The sequence below is a fragment of the Pan troglodytes genome, chromosome 9, assembly GCF_028858775.2.
Source record: "Pan troglodytes isolate AG18354 chromosome 9, NHGRI_mPanTro3-v2.0_pri, whole genome shotgun sequence".
Classification (NCBI taxonomy): domain Eukaryota; kingdom Metazoa; phylum Chordata; class Mammalia; order Primates; family Hominidae; genus Pan; species Pan troglodytes.
This window is the reverse complement of record NC_072407.2, coordinates 18226366-18252500: the sequence shown is the minus strand read 5'-3', so window position 1 is coordinate 18252500 and position 26135 is coordinate 18226366. Positions and strand designations below refer to the sequence as shown.

The 26135-nt window shown below is 41.7% G+C and overlaps 1 protein-coding gene across 1 annotated transcript in view; it reads right to left on the bottom strand.

Moving 5' to 3' along the window:
- The window catches only part of SPON1 (spondin 1), a 302639-nt gene that overhangs the window by 108074 nt on the left and 168430 nt on the right, over window positions 1–26135 (bottom strand). The window contains exon 6 of the mRNA XM_508295.7: window positions 21657–21805. Coding sequence (XP_508295.3) covers window positions 21657–21805 — 149 coding nt within the window. The remainder of the gene's footprint in view (window positions 1–21656; window positions 21806–26135) is intronic.

The window sequence follows — 26135 nt, the reverse complement described above, 5'->3', positions numbered from 1 at the left end:
AATAAATGGGTAAAGCCAAATGAATTTTGACTGGGCAAAGCAATACTAATAATGTGTTGTAGGGTTAAAATATATATGAAATTTAATTATTTGGTAACAATAATACTTAAGGTGGTAGTGGATTGATATAGTTTGGCTCTCCGTCCTCGACCAAATCTCATGTTGAATTGTAATCTTCAATGTTGGAGAAGGGGTCTGGTCAGAGGCGATCAAATCATGGGGGCAGACTTCCCCTTGCTGTTCTTGTAATAGTGAGTGAGTGCTCAGAGATTTGGTTGTTTAAAAGTGTGTGGCATCAGTGGAACAGAACAGAGCCCTCAGAAATAACGCCGCATATCTACAACTATCTGATCTTTGACAAACCTGACAAAAACAAGCAATGGGGAAAGGATTCCCTATTTAATAAATGGTGCTGGGAAAACTGGCTAGCCATATGTAGAAAGCTGAAACTGGATCCCTTCCTTACACCTTAGACAAAAATTAATTCAAGATGGATTAAAGACTTAAACATTAGACCTAAAACCATAAAAACCCTAGAAGAAAACCTAGACATTACCATTCAGGACATAGGCATGGGCAAGGACTTCATGTCTAAAACACCAAAAGCAATGGCAACAAAAGCCAAAATTGACAAATGGGATCTAATTAAACTAAAGAGCTTCTGCACAGCAAAAGAAACTACCATCAGAGTGAACAGGCAACCTACAGAATGGGAGAAAATTTTTGCAACCTACTCATCTGACAAAGGGCTAATATCCAGAATCTACAATGAACTCAAACAAATTTACAAGAAAAAAACAAACAACCCCATCAACAAGTGGGCAAAGGACATGAACAGACACTTCTCAAAAGAAGACATTTATGCAGCCAGAAAACACATGAAAAAAATGATCACCATCACAGCCATCAGAGAAATGCAAATCAAAACCACAATGAGATACCATCTCACACCAGTTAGAATGGCAATCATTAAAAAGTCAGGAAACAACAGGTGCTGGAGAGGATGTGGAGAAATAGGAACACTTTTACACTGTTGGTGGGACTGTAAACTAGTTCAACCATTGTGGAAGTCAGTGTGGCGATTCCTCAGGGATCTAGAACTAGAAATACCATTTGACCCAGCCATCCCATTACTGGGTATATACCCAAAGGACTATAAATCATGCTGCTATAAAGACACATGCACAAGTATGTTTACTGCAGCACTATTCACAATAGCAAAGACTTGGAACCAACCCAAATGTCCAACAATGATAGACTGGATTAAGAAAATATGGCACATATACACCATGGAATACTATGCAGCCATAAAAAATGATGAGTTCACGTCCTTTGTAGGGACCTGGATGAAATTGGAAATCATCATTCTCAGTGAACTATCGCAAGAACAAAAAACCAAACACCGCATATTCTCACTCATAGGTGGGAATTGAACAATGAGAACACATGGACACAGGAAGGGGAACATCACACTCTGGGGACTGTTGTGGGGTGTGGGGAGTGGAGAGGGATAGCTTTAGGAGATATACCTAATGCTAAATGAGGAGTTAATGGGTGCAGCACACCAGCATGGCACATGTATACATATGTAACTAACCTGCACATTGTGCACATGTACCCTAAAACTTAAAGTATAATAATAATAAAATAAAATACAAATAAATAAAAAAAAATAGAAGTGTGTGGCACCTCCCCCGCCTTCCTCCTGCTCCAGCCATGTAGGACATGTCAGTTTCCCCTTCACCTGCTGCCATGATTGTATATTTCCTGAGGCCTTCCCAGCCATGCTTCCTGTATAGCCTGTGGAACTGTGAGCTAATGAAACCTCTTTTCTTTGTAAATTACCCAGTCTCAGACAGTTCTTTATAGCAATGCGAGAATGGACTAATACAGAAAATTGGTACCTGGAGTGGGGCATTGCTACAAAGATACTTGAAAATGTGTAATTGACTTTGGAACTGGGTAATGGGCAGAGGTTGGAACAATTTGGAGGGCTTAGAAGAAGATAGGAAGATGAGGGAAAGTTGGAACTTTCCAGAGACTTGTCAAATTGTTGTGACCAAAAGCTGAAGTGATATGGACAGTGAAGCCCAGGCTAAGGTCTCAGATGGAGATGAGGAACTTACTGGGAACTGGAGTAAAGGTCACTCTTGCTATGCCTTAGCAAAGAGACTGGCGGCATTGTGTCCCTGCTCTAGAGATATGTGGAACTTTGAACTTAAGAGTGATGATTTAGGGTATCTAAAATTTAGAAATTTTATCTTAGAAATTTCTAAGTAGCAAAGCATCCAAGATGTGGCCTGGCTGCTTCTAAAAGCCTACACTAACCTGCATAAACAAAGAAATGACCTGACACTAAAACTTATATTTAAAAGGGAAGTACAGCATAGAAGTTTGGAAAACTTGCAGCCTGGCCATGTGGTAGAAAAGAAAGACCCATTTTCTGGGGAGGAATTCAAGCCTGCTGCAGAAATTTGCATAAGCAAAGAGAAGCCAAATGTTAGTAGCCAAGACAATGGGAAAAATGCCTGTAAGGCATTTCAGAGACCTTCACAGCAGCCTGTCCCATCACAGGCCCAGAGTCCCAAGAGGGAAAAATGGTTTTGTGGGCCAGGCACAGGGTCCCACTGCTCTGTGCAGCCCTGGGACATGATGCCCTGCATCCTAGCCTCTCTAGCTCCAGCCATGGCTAAGAGGGGCCAAGATATGTCTCAGGTCACAGCTCCAGAGGGTGCAAGCTGGAAGCCGCCAAGGCTTCCACATGGTGTTAAGCCTGTGAGTGTGCAGTTGGCAAGAGTTGAGGCTGACATATATTCCAGAGGATGTATGGAAACACCTGTATGTCATGGCAGAAGTCTGCTGCAGGGATGGAGCCCTCATGGAGAACCTCTACTATGACAGTGCAGAGGGGAAATGTGGGGTTGGAGCCCCCACACAGTATCCTTACTGGGGCACTGCCTAGTGGAGCTGTGAGAAGAGGGTCACCATTCTCCAGACCCCAGAATGGTAGATCTACCAACAGCTTGCACCATGTGCCTGGAAAAGCTGCAGGCACTTGATGCCAGTCTGTGAAAGCAGCTGCAGGGGCTATACCCTGCATAGCCACAGGAGTGGAGCTGCCCAAGGCCTTGAGAGCCCATCATTTGCATCAGTGTGGCCTGGATGTGAGACATGGAGTCTAAGGAGATTATTTTGGAGCTTTGAGATTTAATGACTGCCCTGTTGGGTTTCAAACTTGCATAGCACCTGTAACCCCTTTATTTTTTGCCAATTTATCCCTTTTGGAACAGGAGCATTTACCCAATGCCTTTACCCTCATTGTATCTTGGAAGTAGCTAACTTGTTTTTTATTTTACACACTCATAGGCAGAATGGACTTGCCTTGTCTCAGATGAGACTTGGGCATTTGAGTTAATCTGGAATGAGTTAAGACTTTGGGGGACTGTTGGGAAGGCATGACTGTGTTTTGAAATGTGAGAAGGACATGAGATTTCGAAGGGGCCAGGGGCAGAATGATATGGTTTGGCTCTGTGTCCCCACATGAATCTCATGTTGAATTGTAATCTTCAGTGTTGGAGAAGGGGTCTGGTAGGAGGTGATTGAATCATTGGGTGGACTTTCCTCTTGCTGTCCTTGTGATAGTGAGTGAGTGCTCAGAGATTTGGTTGTTTAAAAGTGTGTGGCCCTCCCTGCTCTCTTCCTCCTCCAGCCTTATAGGACATGCTGGCTTCCCCTTCACCTTCTGCCATGATTGCAAGCTTCCTGAGGTCTCCACAGCCATGTTTCCTTTACAGCCTGTGGAACCATGAGCCAATTAAACCTATTTTCTTTATAAGTTACCAAGTCTCAGGTAGTTCTTTATAGCAATGTGAGAGCAGACTAATACATGGGCTAAAGGGAATTACAGTGTTCTAAGGTTTTTGCATTGTCCAAGAAATAGTAAAAGTATGTTAAATGCTAATATATTAGAATCTAATAAGTAAAGGATGTATGTTGTAAAAGATTGAAGATAGAAGAAGAAGTAAAACTAACATGCGAATGGAGGTCAAAATAATAAAGTTCTAAACCAGGCCATACACCTGCCCTGCAACAAATTCTGCAGTTGTCTTAGGGCCCTAATTTGGAGTGCTTGGAGGTTAACTTCAGACTCACTTCTTTGTGTATTATATGTACTTGATATATATTTACCCGAATTTGGGGTCACTATGCATGGGATAAGTTTCAAATTATCACCATGTCCATTTGAGAAAGAATATCCCTCGACCACTGAAACAGAGGAAACCCCCATCTCAAAAGATCCAACCATGCTTGCAGTCATGAATACAGATCACAAGCCAATAAACACATCCTTTATATTTGCATTGATTCTTGAATGCATTATGCAGGGAAGTCATTGCATTTTAAAGAATAAATTCATTTTGCTCAAGATAATATGAAACTATCTGTGTTTCTTGGTTACATATATGCACTTATGAAATCCTATGAAATGATTTGTCTCTATATCATATTACTGACAAGCAAATAGTCTCCCTTTCTGTATTCCCTATCAAGAAATTCCCAGTAAGAATCAGATGTGTTTCCATGCATTTAAAAGCTATTTCAAAAAAATATTTCAGTTTCCCCAATGCTACTCCAGAGAGCTGCTCTCCAAGAGCTGTAGCTATCAATGAACAGGCTGCCCATAACATACATGGATCAATGCCCTTTAGAAGAGCATTGGCTTGCTAGTTAATAAGCTTTTGATTTTCCTTACTCATTGATTAATGAAGCATTAGTTTTGCCTTTGAATAGAAGATAAATTAAGAAGTACTGTAACTGGAGTCTGTTGGAAAATAGGTTGTAGTTTGGAGAACTGGAAGTAGCTATGGAGACAAAGGAGGTAAAATGGCTAACTTTGCTAAAGGAGTCCTTCCGTCAGTGAACCGAGGTCTAAAGCATTCAACTCAATTCAACAGACACTTCTCAATGTACTATGAGACATATGCAAAGCCTGACTAGGGAGATGGAGGGGTGATTCCAGACTACACCCCAGCTCAGACTGACTCCTACTTTTGTTTTAATGAGGAGACACCCATAATATAAGGCAGGAAATGGGCCAAATGGGGTTACAATATGGTCTGGAAGATCCAAGGAGGCAGAAATGACATGCATTTGGAAGGAGTTGGAAAGGTATTCTGGCAAGGAGGGTATGGAAGGTTGAGTGGAATTCTGATGGATACAGATTGGGAGAGAAAGGTCTTCTAGGGATGGAAACCTTATTGGCTCCACAGTGTCAAAAGGACATGTTATAATGTTGGGGTAGAATCTGAAGAGGCAGCAGACTCTCTCCATGAGATGGGGCTCCTGTTTTATCTTTGATTTGTATATTTCTATGTTAAAGAAAAATTGCTATGCTTACATGATTATAGAACAATTAGAACTGTGATTTATAGTTTATAATTTCTGTCACTAATTTCTTATGCTCTGACATTTCTTTCCTTCTCTGAGACAAAAAATTTAAGCTGTTGCATGGAGGTAGAAGGCATTATAACCCAGGAGGATGACATGTCTTCCACCCTGGGTCTTATTCATCTCTGTGCTGGGGTCTGTAGCACAGGGTCTCACTCAGAGCTTTGCACACAGTAGATGTTGACAATTATTTGTTGAATGAACAAATACGTTGGTCTCTGGTCGCTTCCTTGCTCAGAAGCCCTCAATGGCTTCCTAATTACTTTAGGTCTACTTGTAATCTCTGCATCTCTCCAGCCTGGTATTTAAGTTCATTTATGAAAGGACTCCACCTTTCTTTGCAGGTCCACCCCCTACCACTTTAGGCACCTTTCATTCTAGGCAAGCTGGGTGGACTGCTTTGGTTTCTATGGAGGACATCTTCTATGGGCTACAAGAACTTGTTTGCTTGGAGAATGAAAGGCTAACCTTTGAAAGAGCTTCAGGATAACAGAGCTGAAAAACTACATGGGCAGGAGGGACATTCCACAGATGTTCTGACCAGAGGTGGGAAATGAACAATGCATTCGCATATGGCTCTTTGGAAAACAGATCTGCAGACCAGATGCAACGGTGGCACGGCTTCAGCTCTAGGAACAGCTACTCCATGTAGCCAAAGGGCATACACTGGCTGCCTTCCTAACATGATCAGTTAATGAGTCCATCCTCAGACACAGAGAACGTAACAACAAAAACTGCTATCCTGGTCCTGATGGGGTCCAGCAAGAGGAAGACAAGAAAGGAGGTAATTTTAGCATCTACTGAGAATCCAGAAAAGTGAGTTCAGTGTTGCTCCTGATACCTGCGATTTCCCAAGGCAAGGTTAAGCCCTACACTGTGCTCCCTGTGTCCTGTACTTGACTTTCCTAGCCTTAGTTGCACTGTAGTGGAATCACCTATTTTTCTTTTTCACAAATGATTACCATTTCAGCAGGTAATCAATATAACGAAAACATTAATGAGACATTTTCTATTCTATTTTTTTAGTTTCACGCTCACCATGGGTCTTTTTGTTCCCCATTTTTCTATTCTTTTTTATTATTATTTTTAGTTGACACATAATTTTGTACATATTTCCAGGGTATAGTGTGATTATTTTGATACATGTACACAATGTAAAATAATCAAAGGGTAATTTGCATGCATATCACCTCATTTATTGTTTCTTTGTGTTGAGAACATTCAAAATCTGCTTTTCTAGCTATATTTGAAAACATACTGTAGATTGTTGTTAATTACAGTCATGCTCCAGTGACATTGGAACTTATTCCTTCTATCTAGTTGCAATCTTGCATCCATTAACTAACCTCTCACCATCCCCCGACTCCCAGTCTCCAGTAACCACTATTCCACACTCCACTTCTATGAGATCAACTTTTTCAGCTCCCACATATGAGTGAGAGCATGTGATATTTATCTTTCCACGCCTGGCTTATTATCACTTAACAAAATGTCAACCAAGCTCATCTACATTGCCTCAAATGATGGCATTTCATTCTTTTTTATGGCTAGATAGTATTCTATTGTGTATATACACCACTTTTTCTTTATTCATTGATTTGTTGATGGACACTTATGTTGATTCCATATCTTGGCTATTGTGAATAATGCCACAATAAACATGGGAGTGCAGTTGTCTCTTTAACATACTGGTGTAATCACCTGTTTTTCTGTCAGTCTTTCCCAAGAGACTAGGAGTGCCTTAAGGACAAGTGATTTCCCAAATACAGTCATGCCTCACTTAACAATGGGGATATGCTCTGAGAAATGTGTCATTAGGCAATTTCTTCATTGTGCAAACATCATAGAGGGTACTTACACAAACTTGGAGGGTCTAGCCTATTACACACCTAGGCTATATGGTATAGCCTATTGTTTTTAGGCTATAAACCTGTACAGCATGTGGCCGTACTGAATACCATAGGCAATGGTAATGCAATGGTAAGTATTTGTATATTTAAACATATCAAGGTACCACTAAAATAAGGTATAAAAGATAACAAATGGTACACCTGTATGGAGCTTGCAGGACTGGAAGTTACTCTGTGTCAGTCAGTGAGTGGTGAGTGAATGTGAAGGCCTAGGACATTACTGCACACTACTGTAGACTTAATAAACACTGTACACTTAGGCTACACTAAATTTATAAAAACACTTTTCTTCAATAATAAATTAACCTTAGCTTATTGTAACTTTTTACTTTATACACTTTTTTTTTACCGTTTTAACGACTGTAATAATACTTAGCTTAAAACAACAACACAGTGCATGTTGTACAAGAATGTTTTCATTCTTTACATCCTTATTCTACAGGCCTTTTTAATTTTTTTTAACTTTTTAAACTTTTTTGTTAAAAGCTAAGACGTAAACACACACATTTTAAAAAATGTGCCTAAGCCTATACAGGGTCAGGATCATCAACATCATTGACTTCCACTTCCAGACCTTGTCCCACAGGAAGGTCCTCAGGGGCAGTAACTCATAATTTTCAGCTTCTAGGATAACAATGCCTTCCTTTGGAATACCTGTGAAGGACTTGCCTGAGGCTGTTTTTATAGCTAACTTAAAAAAATAAGTAGGAGTACCCTCTAAAATAATGATAGAAATTACAGTATAGTGAATACTAGGCAATGGGAATTTTTAGCTCCATTATAATCTTAAGGGACCACTGTCATGGATGCAGTCTGTCGTTGATTGAAATGTTATGCAGTGCATGACTGTATGGTGTTTGATGCATGAATGAATGAATGAATGCAGTCTATGTTACGTGCACACATCTTTTTTTACCACTAGATGGCAAGTATTCATTGAAAAGTCCAGCTCTAAACTGTCTCAGAGACACAATCTGGTGAAAAGTAAATGTTTCAGTACACTGGAGGAGTACATACACCAGAGTGACGTTTTCAGGGCTGCCTATGTCTCTTCTCTTTTAGCAGAGACAGAAAAAAGTACCAGGAGGGAAGTCAAAAGTCCTGTGTTGCCACCAGCATTTGGACATGTGAAGTATATTTTCTGAGCCTCAGTTTTCTCACCTAAAATAACAGGTGGACTGTAGCTCTCTTGGTCACCAGGAGGAGAACGATCCACCAAGACCCCACAATGTGCTTTCAGATACAGCATCGTTTAAATGTTCCTAAGCTTGGGTGTTTGTTGGTTGGTTGGCTTAATTTTTTTTATTTCAACTATAAAATAATTACTTTTTGAATAGATAACACAAAAACATGGTACCACATTCCAAAGGCACCAAAGGGAATACAGTGAAAGGTCCCCCTCTTTGTTTTCCGCAATCTCTTAACTCTCCACCCCAGAGGCAACCACTATTAATATTCTTATATACCCTTCAAGAGACGTAAGTACACATCTTTAGAAAGATAGCACAAATGGGACCAACCATGAGTACCCTGCTGCATTTTCTTTTTTAATGAAACAATTTGTCTTGGAAATGTTTAATATCAAAATCTCATTTTTATTTAACTGGTCCCCTATTCATGGATATTTAACTTATTCCACTCTTGCGTTACAATGTTCAATAAATAGAATGTGCCTAAATGTGAGCATATCTGTGTATATAAATTTCTGACTGAACTGCTGAGTCAGAAGAAAGCGCTCTCCAGTGTAGAAAGGTGTTTCCCTGCACCTCTGACAATATAGTTGTCAAAAGTCTAACAGATCAAAAATTGTAGCTCTGTGAATCTAATTTGTATTTCTATGATTGTAAATGAAGTTGAACATCATTTATAATATCTAAAAGCCATCTCATTTTCCTTTTCTGAGACCTGTCCATATGTTTTGATCTATTGGTTTGTTGGTCTTTTAAAAACTGACCATAAGAAGCTCTTTATATATCAAAAAAAAATTAGCCCTTTGTTTAGCGAGACTCCGTCTCAAAAAAAAAAAAAAAAGTCTTAGTATTTTCCACTATTTAAAAAATGTTTTGGGCCAGCCGTGGTGGCTCATGCCTATAATACCAGCACTTTGGGAGGCCAAGGCAGGCAGATCAGTTGAGTTCAGGAGTTCGAGACCAGCCTGGCCAACGTGGTGAAAGCCCATCTCTACTAAAACTATAAAAATTAGCCAGGCTGGTGGTGGGTGCCTGTAATCCAAGCTACTTGGGAGGCTGAAGCAGGAGAATCACTTGAAACTTGGAGGCAGAGGTTGCAGTGAGCCAAGTTTGCGCCACTGCACTCTAGCCTGGGCAATAGAGTGAGACTCCGTCTCAAAAAAAGAAATGTTTTTAGTTTACTTCATTAACCTTTTGTGATCTCCGGGTTTTGTGATGTGCTTGGAAGAAGCTTTGTTCTAGGTTATAAAAATGGTTCCAGCCAGGCACAGTGACTCATGCCTGTAATCCCAGCACTTTGGGAGGCCAAGGCAGGTGGATCACCTGAGGTCAGGAGTTTGAGACCAGCTTGACCAACAAGGTGAAACCCTGTCTCTACTAAAAAAAAAATACAAAAATTAGCCAGGCATGGTGGCAGGTGCCTATAGTCCCGGCTACTCAGGAGGCTGAGACAGGAGAATTGCTTGAACCCGGGAAATGGAGGCTGCAGTGAGCCAAGATCGCACCACTGCACTCCAGCCTGGGCAACAGAGCAAGACTCCGTCTCAAAAAAAAAAAAAAAAAAAAAAAAGGTTCTTTCATGTTTTCTTCTAACGTTTTTAGGTTTTCATTTAAAAATATTTAAATTTTTGATATATTTGGAGCTTGTATTGGTTCCAGGATTAAGGTATGAAGAAAAATATTTTTTCCAGATGGCTTCCAGTTGTGCCATTACCACTTATTGAAGGATCTAGTGTTTTTCCAACTGATATGAAATTATACTTTTTCATATACTTAACTTACAAAGAATTGGTGTCTATTTCTGGACTTTCTATTAGATTCTATTGATCTGTGTATTCACTCTCTAGCTTCACACAGTTTTAGTTAATGTTGTTTTACAACGTTTTTATATCTGGTTTAGCCAGTCTCCCCTTCATTATATGCTTTTTCAAACATTTTCTGGCTATCGTTGACTGTTTAGTTTTCTATTTCTATAGCGTCAGCCTGTATAATTTTTAAAAAATTATCTTGGATTTTTGAAGGAACACTTTAAATTTACAGATTAAGTTATGGAGTATTTTTTTGGGGGGGAATATTTGGTTTCTTATCCAAGTTTTCTTTGTTCATTTAAATATTATTCTTTTAAAAAGGTACAGTAGGCCAGGTGTGGTGGCTCATGCCTGTAATCCCAGAACTTTGGGAGGCCAAGGCAGGTGGATCACCTGAGGTCAGGAGTTCGAGACCAGCCTGGCCAACATGGTGAAACCCCGTCTCTACTAAAAATGTAAAAATTAACCGGGCATGGTGGTGGGCACCTGTAATCCCAGCTACTCGGGAAGCTGAGGCAGGAGAATTGCTTGAACCTGAGAGATGGAGGTTGCAGTGAGCCAACACGGTGCCACTGCACTCCAGCCTGGGCGACAGAGCGAGACTCCGTCTCAAAAAAAAAAAAAAAAAAAAAAAAAAAAAAAAAAAAAGTATAGTAATTTGTGTTCATGGTAAAATTCAAGCAATACAAGAGGCTGTATGGCAAAATGTGAATGAACCTTTCAGTTCTGCCCCTTACTCTCTGTGTGCTCTAGAGGCAAGGAGTTTCTGGTGTATGTTCATAGAGATATTCTATACATATATAATCCTATACATGAATATAATCATTTCACTCTAACCTGCCATTTTTCATATATGGAATCAAGCTATACACACTGTTCTGCTTTTTTCCCATCTAACTATATACACCAGGGAGCATTCTGTATCAGTACACACAAATCTGCCTTATTCTTTTTAATAGCTGCATGGTATTTGACCCGTTAAATGCATCCAGAGTTTCTAATATGTCCCCTATTGATGAAAGTTTGCTTGTTCCATCTCTTAAAAATAAAATACCGTAATGAATATTCTTCGTCATATACTTTTGCACAAGACTATTTCAGAAAGACATATTCCTAGATATAGAATTATTTTATTATGTTGATGTATAAGGAAAATATACACACAACAATGTGAATATACCTAACACTCCTGAACTGTGCACTTAAAAATGGTTCAGATGGTAAATATTACGTGTTTTCTTTTACTACAATAGAAAAAAGAAAATGTATAATTTTGATAGATATTGCTAAATTGTCTTCTAAATCTTAAGGTAATATATTAATGATCTCTCACTTAAATTTCCTTCTATTTGCAATATTTTGGCTCAGTTACTGTAAAAATAGATATTTTAGTGAGTCAAATATTCTGTAAGTCTTGAATAAGACTGTCCCACATTTCTCTCATACAGAGATTCTCAGAAAAATTCCCAGGGATCATGATGCTGTCTTATAAAACTGTAGAGGTTAAGAAGTAATGCTAAGAGGCCAGCTCTATACCCTTCCAGCAAAGGCAGCCTGTGCCAGTTTTATTAAAGAACAGGCATCACGAAATCACTCTGGCAGCTTGTCCTACTGTGATCTGGATTTGTTTGAAGACTCAACTGAAAGCAAACAAGAGGTTTCATATGACTCAAATCATACCTTTCAAACAATGTCTTAATTTCTGTATCGAGTATCTGTGACAGAATCTTTATTTGACTCCTTACCCTATCACCACTCTGAGTGTCATTTTATTTCTACCAACCACAAGTGCCCACTTACCCATACTACATGGAATTAAGCCTTGAATAAGGTAGGGGGAACAAAGGAGGTGTGTGTCATCAATGTAACCCAAATAAGGTTGGGCACCCTTGGGGGCCATTTGCAGCAGGGTGACACACCTAAAAAAACAGACCCAATCTGACTCCCAGAAGCCTTGAAAAAGTATTAGAGGTCTTTGCTGAAGTTTTCTTGAGAAGGCAGCAAAGGGAAAATGACATCACACAATATTCTGCAAAGTATACTGCTAAAAGTTCTCTTTTGAAGTTTCCTCTTTTAGAAATCAAATTTACTCAAAGTCTTCTTTGGGTTTTTACTTTTTATTTATTATTATTATTATTATTATTATTATTATTAGAGATGGAGTCTCACTCACTCGGTCACCCAGGCTAGAGTGCAGTGGCACAATCTCAGCTCACTGCAACCTCTGCCTCCCAGGTTCAAGTGATTCTCCTGCCTCAGCCTCCTGAGTAGCTGGGATTACAGGTGCCTGCCACCACGCCTGGCTAATTTTTGTATTTTTAGTAGAGACAGGGTTTCACCATGTTGGCCAGATTGGTCTCGAACTCCTGAACTCAAGTGATCTGCCTGCCTTGGCCTCCCAAAGTGCCGGGATTACAGGTGTGAGCCACCACGCCTGGTCTAAAAGTCTTCTTTGGATCTTTCTTTCTCCCTTTTCCTTGTCTTCATTCTCTAGTAGATTCTACCTAGCCCAATTTATGTCTTCTTTCCATTGTATTCCCACCCAATAAAACCGAAATACCCTTTTAGAAGATGGAAGGAAAAAAGGGTCCTAAGTCCTTCCAATTTAATTTTTTTGTTGCAATAATAAGAGTAATAATGAGCTCATACTCCAAGCCATGCTTTGTACATGTATTATTTCATAACCAACAGAGGTAATTCATATTCTTGTTATTGTTTTTCAAATGTAAAATCTAAGGCTCAGTGAGCTTAGGTGACCTACTCAAGGTCAGAGACTTAAGAAGTACAGGTTCTCTACTGTTTTCATGGTTCTTAAGTAACAATGCAAGGCAGCAGGTGGCAAGGGTAAATAAGTGGCCTTAACAGTGCTTTGGGGCCCCAAACTCTTTCTCTGACCTCTGCCTTTGCATATCCTTGTGTTTAGGCCTAGTAATGTCCCTTGATCCCACCTCAATTGCTAAACCAAACTCTAGACCCAGCATTTTGTCACCCAATTGGTGCAGCTCTGAACTCTGGGTTTCTGCTGATCTTCCCTCTTCTTTCTTTAGTGCTCCTGAACTTCTTCTCTCTTCAGTGCCCCTCTCTTCTATAGGACTGAAATCCTGCCCTGAGCTCCTGTCCTTTGGCTAGGGCCCTGCAACTCAGTCTAATTCTTGCCCATCCACTGCTGCCCTGAAATATAAATTTATCTTCTACCTTCAGTTTCCCCTGCCCTTTTTTTTTTTTTTTTTTGGAAACAGGGTCTGACTCTGTCGCCCAGGCTGGAGTGCAGTGGTGTGATCATGGCTCACTAAAGCCTCTGCCTCCCGGGCCAAGTGATCCTTCCACCCCAGTCCCCCAACTGCTGGGACTACAGATGTGCACCTTCATGCCTGGCTAATTTTTGGTATTTCTTGTAGAGATAAGGGCTCACTGTGTTGCCCAGGCTGGTCTTGAACTCCTGAGCTCAAGTGATCTGCCCACCTCAGCCTCCCAAAAATACTGGGATTACAGGCATGAGCCACCACACCCAGGCCTTCAGTTCCCTTTTTAGTATAAACTGCCCTGCCCACAGCTACTGGATACAATAACAGGCCGGATGGTTCTTTACATAGAGGTGGCCACTGGATTGGAGTAAGGGTAGATATCTGATGCAGGGGGCACCATTGCCCAGGCTATCCAGTGATCAACCTGTTTTTCTGGTGCTTCAACTAAGAGTCACCAAAACTGCTTAGCTAGCTGTGAGAAGCCAAGGAGGAAGATCCTATGGCTACCATTTGGGGCCATGTGCAACCCAAGTAAGCAGAGGCAGCAGCTCTGTTGAGAAATAGTCGGGGAGAGATTCGCATGGAAGGGCGTGGAAAAGACCACCTGACACTGGGGGCAGTGTGGAGGAGGGAGAGAGAGTTAGTGGTCGTCTCAGCCTGATGCCTTCCAATTCCAGCTCTCGTGAGGGTTTTTGTACTCTGCACAAACTTGTGTTCTCATGTGTCCTACTTTCTTTCTACAATAAAGTTTCCTTTGTTCTTAAGTTAGTTTCAGTGGGTTCCTGTTACAATCAAACTAGACTTCACTAAACCACCTCTCTCCTTAGGTTGGGAGCCACATTTCTGCCCCTTGGCTTGTGTCCTGCTACATTTAGGAAGATGTGCTCCATGGCTGCCTCTAGGGCTGTTCTGGAGGTGGCATTGAACTAGCTCCAGCGAGCATCCTGATGAGGCTGTTCCAAGGAAGGGAGGGAGCATGTGCAAAGCAGTGAGTTGGGAATGGGCATGGAGTTTTACTGTAGCTCTTTCTATATTTGAAGGCTCAATTTATACCCTTAATTGCTTATGGTCAACTTTGGGAAAAAATGTTAGGGCAAATTGGGAGATGACACTGTCAAGTGGGGATAGGAGGGGCAGGCTGGGGCAGTGCCTGGGGATGCTGAAGTAGTAGAAGTAGATGGTAAAGGAGTTGTGGCCTCATCCTCTGGACCTTTTCACACTGAGAAATGACACGAACTTGAACATTAAATTTTCTAGTCCTGCAGGGGGTCTTAGGACAACCCCTCATTTTACTGATAAGGAAACAGAGGCTGAAGAATGAAAACATGGTAATGATAGCTAACATCCAGCAATCTCTTTCTAAGGGCAGGCTCTGCTCCAAGCACTTTACACTTATCAGCTCACTTAGTCCTCAGAATGACTCTATGAGGTTGGCACAATTGCCATTTTCATCTCATAGAAGAGGGAACTGAGACACAGAGGGGTTAAGTAACTTGCCCAAAGTCACATAGTTGGCAGGGGATGGAGCCAGGATTTGAACTCAGGAAATCTTGATTCAGAGGCAATGCTTTTAGACATTATACATCACTACTTCTCATAAGCATGGAAGATCACTGGAGCTTTATTATTATAAATAAAAGCTGGTGGGGTGTGTGTGTGTTTGTGTGTGGTTTTTCCAAACCGGATGAGGCAGCATGTCATGAATCATAGAAAACACTTGAAGTCAGGCCATGGCTTTAATTAAAAGTGATTAAAAATTTAGAAAATCAAAAATCAGAAAAAAACAATAGTTTAATAGACAAATGTCATCTCCAATGATTTAAAGGAGATGAGAAAAGAAAATTCTCAAACCTTTTCTTCCAGTTCCTGGAGCCATATAAACTGTTTCAACTTTAAAGAAAAAGAACATCTGCTTGTCTATTGCTTCTCATGCCACAGGCGGTGTGATAATCCTGTGGGCTGGTTCAAGTCATCCTCCAAAACAAGGTCTCCTGAAGGTGAAACAATCAATGCCTGTATTAGGGTCCACCATTATCTGACCTCTTATGGTCAGGAAAGCCTTGAATCCAGAGAAATATAAAAGTTGGAATGATTTTTCTAATGGATTTTTAATAAATGGGTGACTCTTCAAAGCTCAGAGTTTTATCCAAGAACCATTCATGGCTTGCTTATCATCAATTCAGATATTTGTTAGGTGCTACAGATATTAGTTGGATACCTGAAAATGTGGAAAACTGAACTGACACAAAAAGTTCTCTCTCCTTCTACAAACAGATAGAAATGCTGGACAAATATAACAAAACACATTACAAAAATATGTAAACAAGTTTAGAAAAACTGCTCAGATGCCAGAAATAGGGAGGAAAGTCTAACTCAGAACAGTAAGCAGGAGCTAGTGCGTGGTGAGCTGTTGGGGCCCTGGACTGGGATACAGGCCCCAGGAGCTGGAGGCGGGGGTTTAGAAGCCCATGCATGGAGAGAAGGGGAAATCTTGAGCCAGTGAGAAGTGGGGCATGGCGGGGGGGGGGGGGGCACGCCTGCATACAGTGGATGTTTTAAAGGGCTGCCCTGTTTGTGAATAGGGCATGAGAAAACCCTCCATCAAGCATTCGGGAACATGGCAAGGAAGGTTGTTTCTGCCCGAGACACCTCCAAGAAATGGAACTCCCAATTGCTCTCATGTGTTAATGCAGGGTTCAGATGTATACTAGCTGTGCAGTGGGCAATTCCAATCTGAGAAAGGACATAAAAACTTGGGTGGGACCAGGAGAAGAAAATACAAAGTCACTGTAAAGACACCATCACTTGAACCTTTTTTCCTCCAACAGGAAAAAAAAGAAAAAGAAAAAAAACTACTGAGGCCAAGTGTGGTGGCTCACGCCTGTAATCCCAGCACTTTGGGAGGCCAAGGTGGGTGGATCACCTGAGGTCAGGATTTCGAGACCAGCCTGACCAACATGGTAAAACCCCGTCTCTACTAAAAATACAAAAATTAGCTGGGCATGATGGCGGGCGCCTGTAATCCCAGCTACTCAGGAGGCTGAGGCAGGAGAATCGCTTGAACCCAGGAGGCGGAGGTTGCAGTGAGCTAAGATTGCACCACTGCACTCCAGCCAGGGTGACAAGAGTGAAATTCCATCTCAAAAAAACAAAACAAATACCACTGAAGATGATCAAATAATTTAAAACCAAAGAAGAAACTAATGTCACTGAGAGAGCAAGTTCAATGAAAAGTAGCCTCTAAGATTATGAGAAAATAGAATAATCTGAAAGAGACAATTAGACATATTTAAAATTATTGAAGAGATAAAAGTAGCCCTAATGAAGGACTAGAATAGTGGAAAGAAGCAGACGTGGATTGGAAAAGGAGACTCCAGCAGAGAGGAAACCCAACAAGGCCCTGCCCAAATGGGTGTCCACATTTCCCCAATGGATGCACAGATTCCCCTAAGGAATAAGTACCCTATATGGAAATAGTCATGTATGTGCCTCTCCCACTGTGTCTGTTAATGTCGTCTGAGTAGAGACAAAGTGGTCCTGCATTCAACTCTCCAGCCTCCTTTTGTGCCACAATCCCCTCACTATCCTTGTGTCACACTAGTCTTTTTTTAGTTCTAAGCACAATAAGTTATGTTCTCCCGCAGGCCCTTTGCATGTGCTGTTGTTAGCATCTAAAATGATTTTCCCCTACACTTGTCTTTTGGGTTTCTGCTTCATGGTCATTTGTTAGGGAGACTTTCCCTGACTGGTTTATCTAAAACAGGCCCCTCCCTACTCCTAATCCTCTTTATGTCACTACCACCCTTGTTGGTTTCTTTTCACTTAAATATATATATATATATATATATATATATATATACACACATACATATATATGTATATATATATACATATATATATATATGTATATATTTTACATGTTTTCCTTTTCTCCACTGTTAGGATGTAGGCTCATGAAGGAAAGGAGTTTTCTTGATTACTGCTGCATCTCCAATGCCTAGCATATAGTAGGTGTTCAGTAAAATTACCAAATGAATAAACTAATAAGTTCAATAAATATTTATAAAGTTATTGAATGAACAAACTATATATTCAAGAAACATTTAGGAAGCATCCAATACTATGCCAAGCTCAGGGGATATAATAGGGGGAAGGGCAGCTTTAAACCTTGTTGTTTAGTGAGGGAGAGACATCAAAGAAATATGTAAGTGTGATGATGCTAACAATAGGAGAAGGACAAAGTGCTGGGAGAGCACCTGGCAAGATCAATTTAGTACAGAATCAGGGAAAGCCTCCTGGAAGAGGCAACATCTAAGCTAAGTCTTAAGGGATGAATAGGAGTTCACCAGTTAGAAGGCTGCTGGAAGATGTCCTGGCTGAGAGAAGGTCCAGAGGCAAGAAGGGCATGGCCCTTTCGCACAGCCTGAAAGAGGTTCTATATGCCCAAAACTTAGAGTTGCAGCAAGAAATAAAATTGGAGAGGTAAGACAAGGGCAGGACATAAAGGGTATTCAGGCTTTGATAAGGAATTTGGACTTTATCTTAGGGTCAAGGAGAAGCTATTAAACATTTTAAGTGGGGGAGTGGCATGATCTGATTTGTTTTTTATAAAGATGGCCCTGGGGCAGCATGGGCAACAGGAGGAGAATCAGAGGCAGGGGCATCAGGAGGCTAGTGCAGCAATTTAGGCAAGAGATAAGTGGAGGGAGGTGGTGATGAGGGCAGATTGAACTAGATGAATTTAAAAGAGAAGGCACAAGTTTGGGTGTGGAGAGATCAAGGATTCTAGCCTGAATAACCGAGTGAAAGGGGCATCATCTTTGGGCCAGCATCCAGCAGAGAACCAGACACTTAGTAAACATGCCAGAAATATGGGCTTACTGAAGTAGAAATGGTCTTAGTGGGATGAAGTGTTTTCATAACGAGTATTCATAAGCTCACTTTCCACTCCCACACCAACCTACAAGTGTGATCTACCATTTCCTACAGCCCCCGCCTGCCTTGGATTACCCATTTGTGACCTGCCAGGCTAGCCATAGCTCAGTATGTCTAATTCCCAGTCCCCAGGTGTCCTGGCCACCAGGACACATTTGCCTTTGTCCTTCCACGAAAGGGTGAGCATTGTGGCCTTCCCCAGCCCCAGCCACTAGTGTCACTACTGCCAATAATTCTGCTGTAATTTTTCATTAATTTTCTTGGTGTTTTGCAGTTATAGTAACATTAAAATTTATACTCAACAGTATTATTATTAATATACTGTTATTATTATTAATAATACTTCCACTATTAATGGGATTAGTATTTTTGTTCATTTGTGCTTGAAAGCCATTAGCATAAAATTTACCTCCAAGAATATCTATTGTGATTCTTCATGCCCTTGAAACTTGCAGTGAGCCGTAAGTTTATAATAAGAGAATGCTGGTAAGCATATAAATGTCTTTCTTGAGAAAAGAGGGCTTTTTATTTTCATCATGGCTGGACTCAGGTTCTTTGACAAAGTGATTGGTAGGATATAAAGTATTAAAGCCTGAGAACACTGTGTTAGTTTGCAGATGTTTTCAAACAAGTTTCTGGTTATTCAGAGGACACTTTTGTATTCTAGGAGGATTCATATTCTTGCTTATTTTAATGTTGTTTCTTACCTGACTTACAAAAAATAAATCAATTGTGTGCTTGTGGGGAACAATATTTAGAAAAATGAGTTATTTGGAATCCTGAAATCACCCTATCCAACTGACTTTCCCAGGAGCTGGGGAACCTGAGGCACTGTTAGCAGAGGCCAGATTCAGAGGCTGGCGAGAGGAATTTCTCTGTGGGGCAGCTGTGTGGGACAGGGAAATTATACAGGTAGGCCTGGCTTCATGGGCAGACCCATGCAGGCTCACAGGACCCCATGCTATGAAATTCACGGTATTGCCATCTTGAGATTCTCAACAAGTTTTGAACAAGTGGCCTCAGGTTTACACGGAGCAGATTATACGTCTAGCACTGTCTGGGCTTTGGAGCCAGACAGACTTAGGTTTAAGTCCTGGTATTCTCTGCTGTTGACCATGCCTTGGTTTCCTTATCTGTAAAACTGGGATAATAATAGCATCCTCAGCCTAGATGTGAGGGGGGCAAAAAGTAGATATCCAGCACCCAGGGGGCCTGAAAGGTGGCGACAGGCACTGAGATATGTTCATTCCCATGTGCGGTACCCATAATTAAACTTATTATTACGACTGTATGTCTGAAACACTAGCCAGCTGGGATAGGCAGACAGACATTGCCTGTGTGGTAATACAAGCCAATCACAGCCATGCTGATTAGGAACATACCAAAGAACTTTTTCCTAAGAGGGACATTCTGAGGCTGGCAGTGGTGGTGGTGGGGGGTCCCATCCATGAGTTTTCAATCTTTTTATTGCTATGACATGTCAGATAATGTTCACCAGCACAATATAGTTCCAGTTATGTATGATTCCTGCGGGATTCTTTCTTTTCCAGAAACCTCTCAAGAAAGCCAACAAGTGAGACTGACATTATTATGAAGATGCCCTTAACCCTGATGTAATTAACTGGCAAACTTTAGTATTTCAACTACTATTTGTAACAAAAGGTTTTCAAGATTCCATACCATGGAGCTTGACAAATCAGGGAGGCATAATTCCATACTTGAGAACTGGGAATGTGACCCTCCAGGATCCCAAACAATGGTTCCCCCATGATAGGCCAGACAGACTAGCACCAATATGGAGCCCTACATGACTTTGCCATAGTCTGAAGGAGTGATGCCAATTATGAGGCATGGCAGCCAGAGTCAGAGAAACAGAGCATAATTAGATAGCTCATCTTGGATGAATAGCATGCACTCTTAAAACATCTGGTCAAACATCTTTTTTTCCAAGAAAGGAGGAAAGACTTCAAATCAAATTAATAAGAAACATAAGCTCATTCTGGGGCATTTTTCAACTCTAGTCCAAACTGATTCCTCAGGGGATTTATAGCAGGAGTCAGAGTGACCTTTGTTGCCTCCAATTTAGGGTTTGTGGGCAGCTTGGAGTCCAGATGGTAGGGAACACTGCGGGCCTCAGCTGTGCTTGCCCTCCTGTGCTGCTCAGGCCTCTGGGCACATGCAGACTGTGAGATGGGGTCCCTAGTGTTTTCTTAGCCTCCTGCATTGTTTCAGGAGATGTGGGACAGGAGCACAGGGAGGGCAACAGCCTCTCAGTGACCTGTGTTGTAAAATGATCACATCCCAAGCACGCTTTGCTCTTTCCTTACTTCCTCCAGAGCACTTGGTGGGCAGTGGGACATGCTGCCATGTGCTCTCTCAGGCTGGAAAGGCTTTTGTGGGTAGTGATGGCTAAAGCTGCACTGCCACGTCTTGCAGCAAACCACCACTGAGCCACGTGGCTCTTCTTCCAAGGTTCTCTCATTAGCCTCTCTCTGGTGTCAACCTGATTAGGCTTTTGATGAAGGACGATGGCACTGCCAGCCAAATGAATTGACAAGAATTATGGACTTTTTCTCCCTTATCTCACAGAGGTATCAGTGAAGGCCTAGATAATGGGACTGCTCCTGGGCCCACACAACATAGGACACAGAAGATGCCTCAGTTCATAATGATTATGATGAACGAACGACTAATTTATCAAGTACCTCAAGACATAGTTGCAGAAAGCACGTGCCAATACTCAAACATTTATTTTGGGGATTTGGCTGGACAGCTTGACTATTACTCCTCTGACCCTTTCAAAGATCACAGTAAGAAAACCTTAATTCACGGCTTTGACTCTCAGGAGACTAGAGACAAGGCATCCCAACAATATGGCCACAGCAGCAGCATTTAGCACAGGCTGAAGAAAACACGAATGCAGTCAGGGACAATCTGAGACAACAAAATGGATATTTGTGCCTCTCTCTGTCCTCTACTTAACATAAAACCCCCAAACTCAGCAAATAGATTTTCTTCCAGCACATTGTACTGCAAATTTCAAGCCCCTGGGAAAGATATCTAAGGAGTGCTTTGACTGCATTTCTGTTATTTGGTCATTCTGTGATTTTTTTCTCTTACCTGTTGTCGAATTTCTTCCTCCATTTTCACGGGTGAGCCCAATTCTGCAACTTGTTTGACGCCTTCGCTGGCATATCCTCCATATTCCCAGAGTACATAATTCTTGGAGTGGGATCCTCCGATGATCGCAGACCAGTGATTGGCCCGACCTGGGAAAGCCAATCAGGAGGCAGTTATCAGCATAGCTGTGGCTGAAACACGAGTCCCTAAAATGATGGGGAGGATGCGTAATTGGACATAGATTCAAAGAGCACTGACTAAGCACCTATTCTGTCTTAGGCCCTGTGCCATTCAGTGATAAGACTGAGTTCCTATAAGCAAATAGGTCTTGAGAATGTACAGACAGGTCAGCAGCAGATGTTGAACAAGACGCAGAGGCAGCCCAGAGATGCGTTCTGTCTAGGAAGGTCTCAGAGAAGGGGATAGTTCAGAGAATGTTAAAGGCTGATCATACTTGTAAGGCAAAATAGAGTAGAAAGGACTGTTCTGGCAGACTCCCATCCAAGTGCTAACCAGGCTCAACCCTGCTTAGCTTCCGAGATCAGACAAAATTGGGTGCATTCAGGGTGGTATAGCCATAGACCAGACTCAGAAACATTAAATAACATTGTGTGTTTGGAGAGTTGTAACTAATTCAGCATTGCTGTGTCACAAACTGTCAAGGGGAAAGTTAGGAGATGATGCCAGGGAGGTAGGAAGAAGCTGGCTCATGAACGGCCTTGCTCTAAATGCTTCAGGAGTTTGGATGTCACTTGAAAGGATCTGAGAACCACTGAAGGGTTCTGGCAGAGGAGTGATATAATTGCATTTGAATTTTAGATAAATCATCCAGACAGCAGTGTGAAGAATGCATTGGAGAGAGCACAGTTGGAGTGGAGAGCTGGAGAGGTAAGCAAGGAGCAAAAGATAAAAGAAATGTGTGGGGACCAGCCTTAGAAGTAAACATGGTTGATTTCAGCTGACTTCTATGTACCTTTCAGTACAAGGGGCAGGCAGGTTAGCTATATTTAAAGGATGTGATAGACAGTTTGAATATGTGGAAGTGACCAGTCCACAGTGGTTTGGTGAAGATCACATGGGATGGTGGCTGCAGTGGGATGTGGGAGGGAATTAATGCACAACACAACAGCATGGGAAAACAGAGTAAGATCTGGGCTGGAGCAAGACAGAACTTGACTTGAGGATTTTATTTAAGTCCTGGAGGAAGAAGGAACTGATAGTATCAGCACCCTACTGGATTTGTTTTTTACATGTGATGAATACAGATGCATATACATTTATTATTGACTAAGTTACATATAATTAGTTCATCACACGGTTGGCTCAATTCTCAGCCATTCTTTGGTTGGTTAAACAAAGTCTCAAGTTAAATAACATTTTCAGGCGTAGCAAAGAGGAAAACTTGAACTGGGTGAACCCAACTAACATTTTCAGTTTCCCACCCTGTGGCCCAGAGTGGGCAGAACTCTTCACCCCATTACTGCCTATTTTAATAAACACTCTTGAAAAATGAAAAAAAAAAAGAAAGAAAGAAAGAAAGAAAGTGGTTCTGAACATGGCCTGGTTCTGTTTACAGCTCACATCGCTTCCCCATGGCCCTCTGCTCCAGGGCCACATCAAGAACATAGGTGTAAAGCCAGGCTGCACCTTCCTGGCCTGCTGAGGGCAGCCACGGCCCACCCCAGGCAGAGGACATCACCATGTGGGTTTGCCCAATTGCTTGTTCATTATTTCCTACACATCGGGAAAATGCAGACCCCATGTTTATCCTTCATCTCTCATATCCCTAGAGTAGACAGATAGAGATGCTGCCAGCCGTTTCTCTAACTCATTTCCTGGGTGAAGAGAGTCCTAGCTGTCATCAAAGCCAAAGTACACTTGTGTAGGGGCAATGGCTGTAACCAGTAATGGCCTTAGGTTTGTGATGTGGACACAGAGTGAAGCAGCTTCAGAATCTCTTGCTCTCCCTGCCCTTCTCCACCAAAATACTCCTTGTTCTAGGCGTGTCCTGCCTGCAATTCTGTACCTTAGTGCAGAATTACCATATACTCTTTGCTCTGTACTCTCCTCTTGTTTGGCTTAGCCAACTCCCATTCCTCCTTTATAAAATACTCAGAAGTTACTCAAGACCACCACAAGCCAACCTAAACTTTTGTCTTCTGTCTTGCCATAGCACAAATCACATTTATTATCACTCTTACGGTCTGTTATCTCACTAGGCTGAACGTTTCTTGAGGGAGCCTGACTTCAGCCCAACACCTAGTGCTGTGCCTAGTGGGTTGTTAGTGCTCAGTATCTGTTCCAGAAGCATTTCATCCAAACAATCAAATGGGAGGGCAGCAGTATATGCACTTGACATAGTTGGGAACAGGCTTGCACAGATTTGATTCACCGTGATTAAATTCAAGTCTTAGTTCAGCAGAGTTCCTGACACCTGCTAGGCTAAGGCAGTATCCTATGTGCTGTTAAAAAACAAAAAGCAACAACAAAAAAGAAAGGCATTGGTCTTAGAGCCAGCAGACAGGGACTGAAATCCTAGCATTACCACTTACTGGCTTTGTAAACTTGGTTAAATTCCATTACTTTATTTCCCTGAGTCTCAGTTCCCTCGTTTGTAATTCAGGGATGATAATGCCTACCTTATCAACCTATTATGAGAATTAAATTAAATTATTTAAAAGTGAGATAATATATTGAAATCACTACTGGCACACAATAGACAGTCAATAATTATAGTTTCTTCCTTTCATGGTTGGTAGGGAGGCTACAAAACTGAGTAAAACATGAAACTTGCCTTTAATTCAGTATAAGAGATAAGAAATATGTATGATAAGATAATGGGAACATGTACAATCCTAGGGGATTAGGGGAGGGACCCAGATGGAGTTTTCTGGCTTATTCTTGTAACTTCCATTATGTGCCAAGCACAGTGGCGGGCCCTGGACACTGAGGAGGACTGGATATGGTGTTGCCCTGAAGGGACTCACAGTCTGGGGGCAGGGGAAACAGATGGATAAGCGGATTAATTACAATCCACTGTGGTCAGGGTTATTTATAGCACAAGAATGCAGAGCACAGAGGATGGAGCAGCTAACTCCAAATTCCCCAGATCCAAGGAATCAAAGTCCAAAGGCACGAGTGCAGAGAAACAGGGACCTCAAGCGTGGGACCTATCTTTATGGTTCTCTCTCTTAAATAAAATTTAATTACACAAGTTCAACCTCCTAGCCAATACAGCTGTTAGTTTCCTACAATGGCCTTGCAACATAACATATTAATTCAATTTTTTTTTTTTTTTTTGAGACGGAGTCTCGTACTGTTGCCTGGGCTAGAGTGTAGTGGTGCAATCTCAGCTCACTGCAACCTCTGCCTCCCAGGTTCAAGCGATTCTCTTGCCTCAGCCTCCCTAGTAGCTGGGATTACAGGCATCTGCCACCACGCCCAGCTAATTTTTTGTATTGTTAGTAGAGACGGGGTTTCACCATGTTGGTCAGGCTAGTCTCAAACTCCTGACATTGTGATTTGCCCGCCTTGGCCTCCCAAAGTGTTGGGATTACAGGCGTGAGCCACTGCGCCCGGCCTAATTCAAATTTTTAACACATTTAATGACATCAACCAAATAACAGATATTTGTAAGGCACTTGGCCAGGGGGAAGGAATAAGACTATGTCGCTGCCCTCGGGGGACAAGACAGGCACCTATGGAAAAACAATTTGCAACATTACAAAGGGTATTGATGTCAGGTGAGCAGCAGTCACTCAGGTGCAAAATGGTGCAGGGAAGAAAGGCATGGTGACCAGGAGCCAGAAGACTCTGGCTCCAGGCCCCATTTATAACCACAAACCAGTCATTCAATCTCTCAGAGCCTCGGTTTCCCTTTAAGAAATAGAAAAAATAATTACCAAGCTGGAGAATCTCCCAGAGTTGTACAAATTAATTGAGATAGTTTTGGAAAGAATTGTGAAAGCTGTAAAGAATTGTACAAAACAAAGCTCTCAGTATTATTACAGATATGAAGCACCAATCCAAAAGAAGGTGGTGGAGCAAGGGAACTTTCCAGTTGGAAGGAGGGCGCCTAGAGATGTAAAGAAATAGATAGAAAAGAGGATAGTTTGCCGGGCGCAGGACTGGCAGGCTAGTCGGAGCAGGGATTCAATGAACAATACAGATGCTAGGCTCAAACACCTAATAGGTGTTAGGATGATGATCTCCTATGTGTAATCCTTACCATAACCTTATCCTCATGTTACATATGAAGAAACTGAGGCCCAGAGAGCTTAAGGAATCAGCCCAAGCTCACAGAGCAAGGAAGGAGCAAAACTGAGGTTCAAGCCCAGGTCTGCCTGACTCCAGAACACACGTTCATCTCCCTACATCCCACTGTGAGGTCATGATACAGAAGAGACGATTGGATGGACTCTGGAAACAAAGAAATTAGATGAAAAAGAATTTCAGGGCTAGGTTGTGGTGGGTGCTGAG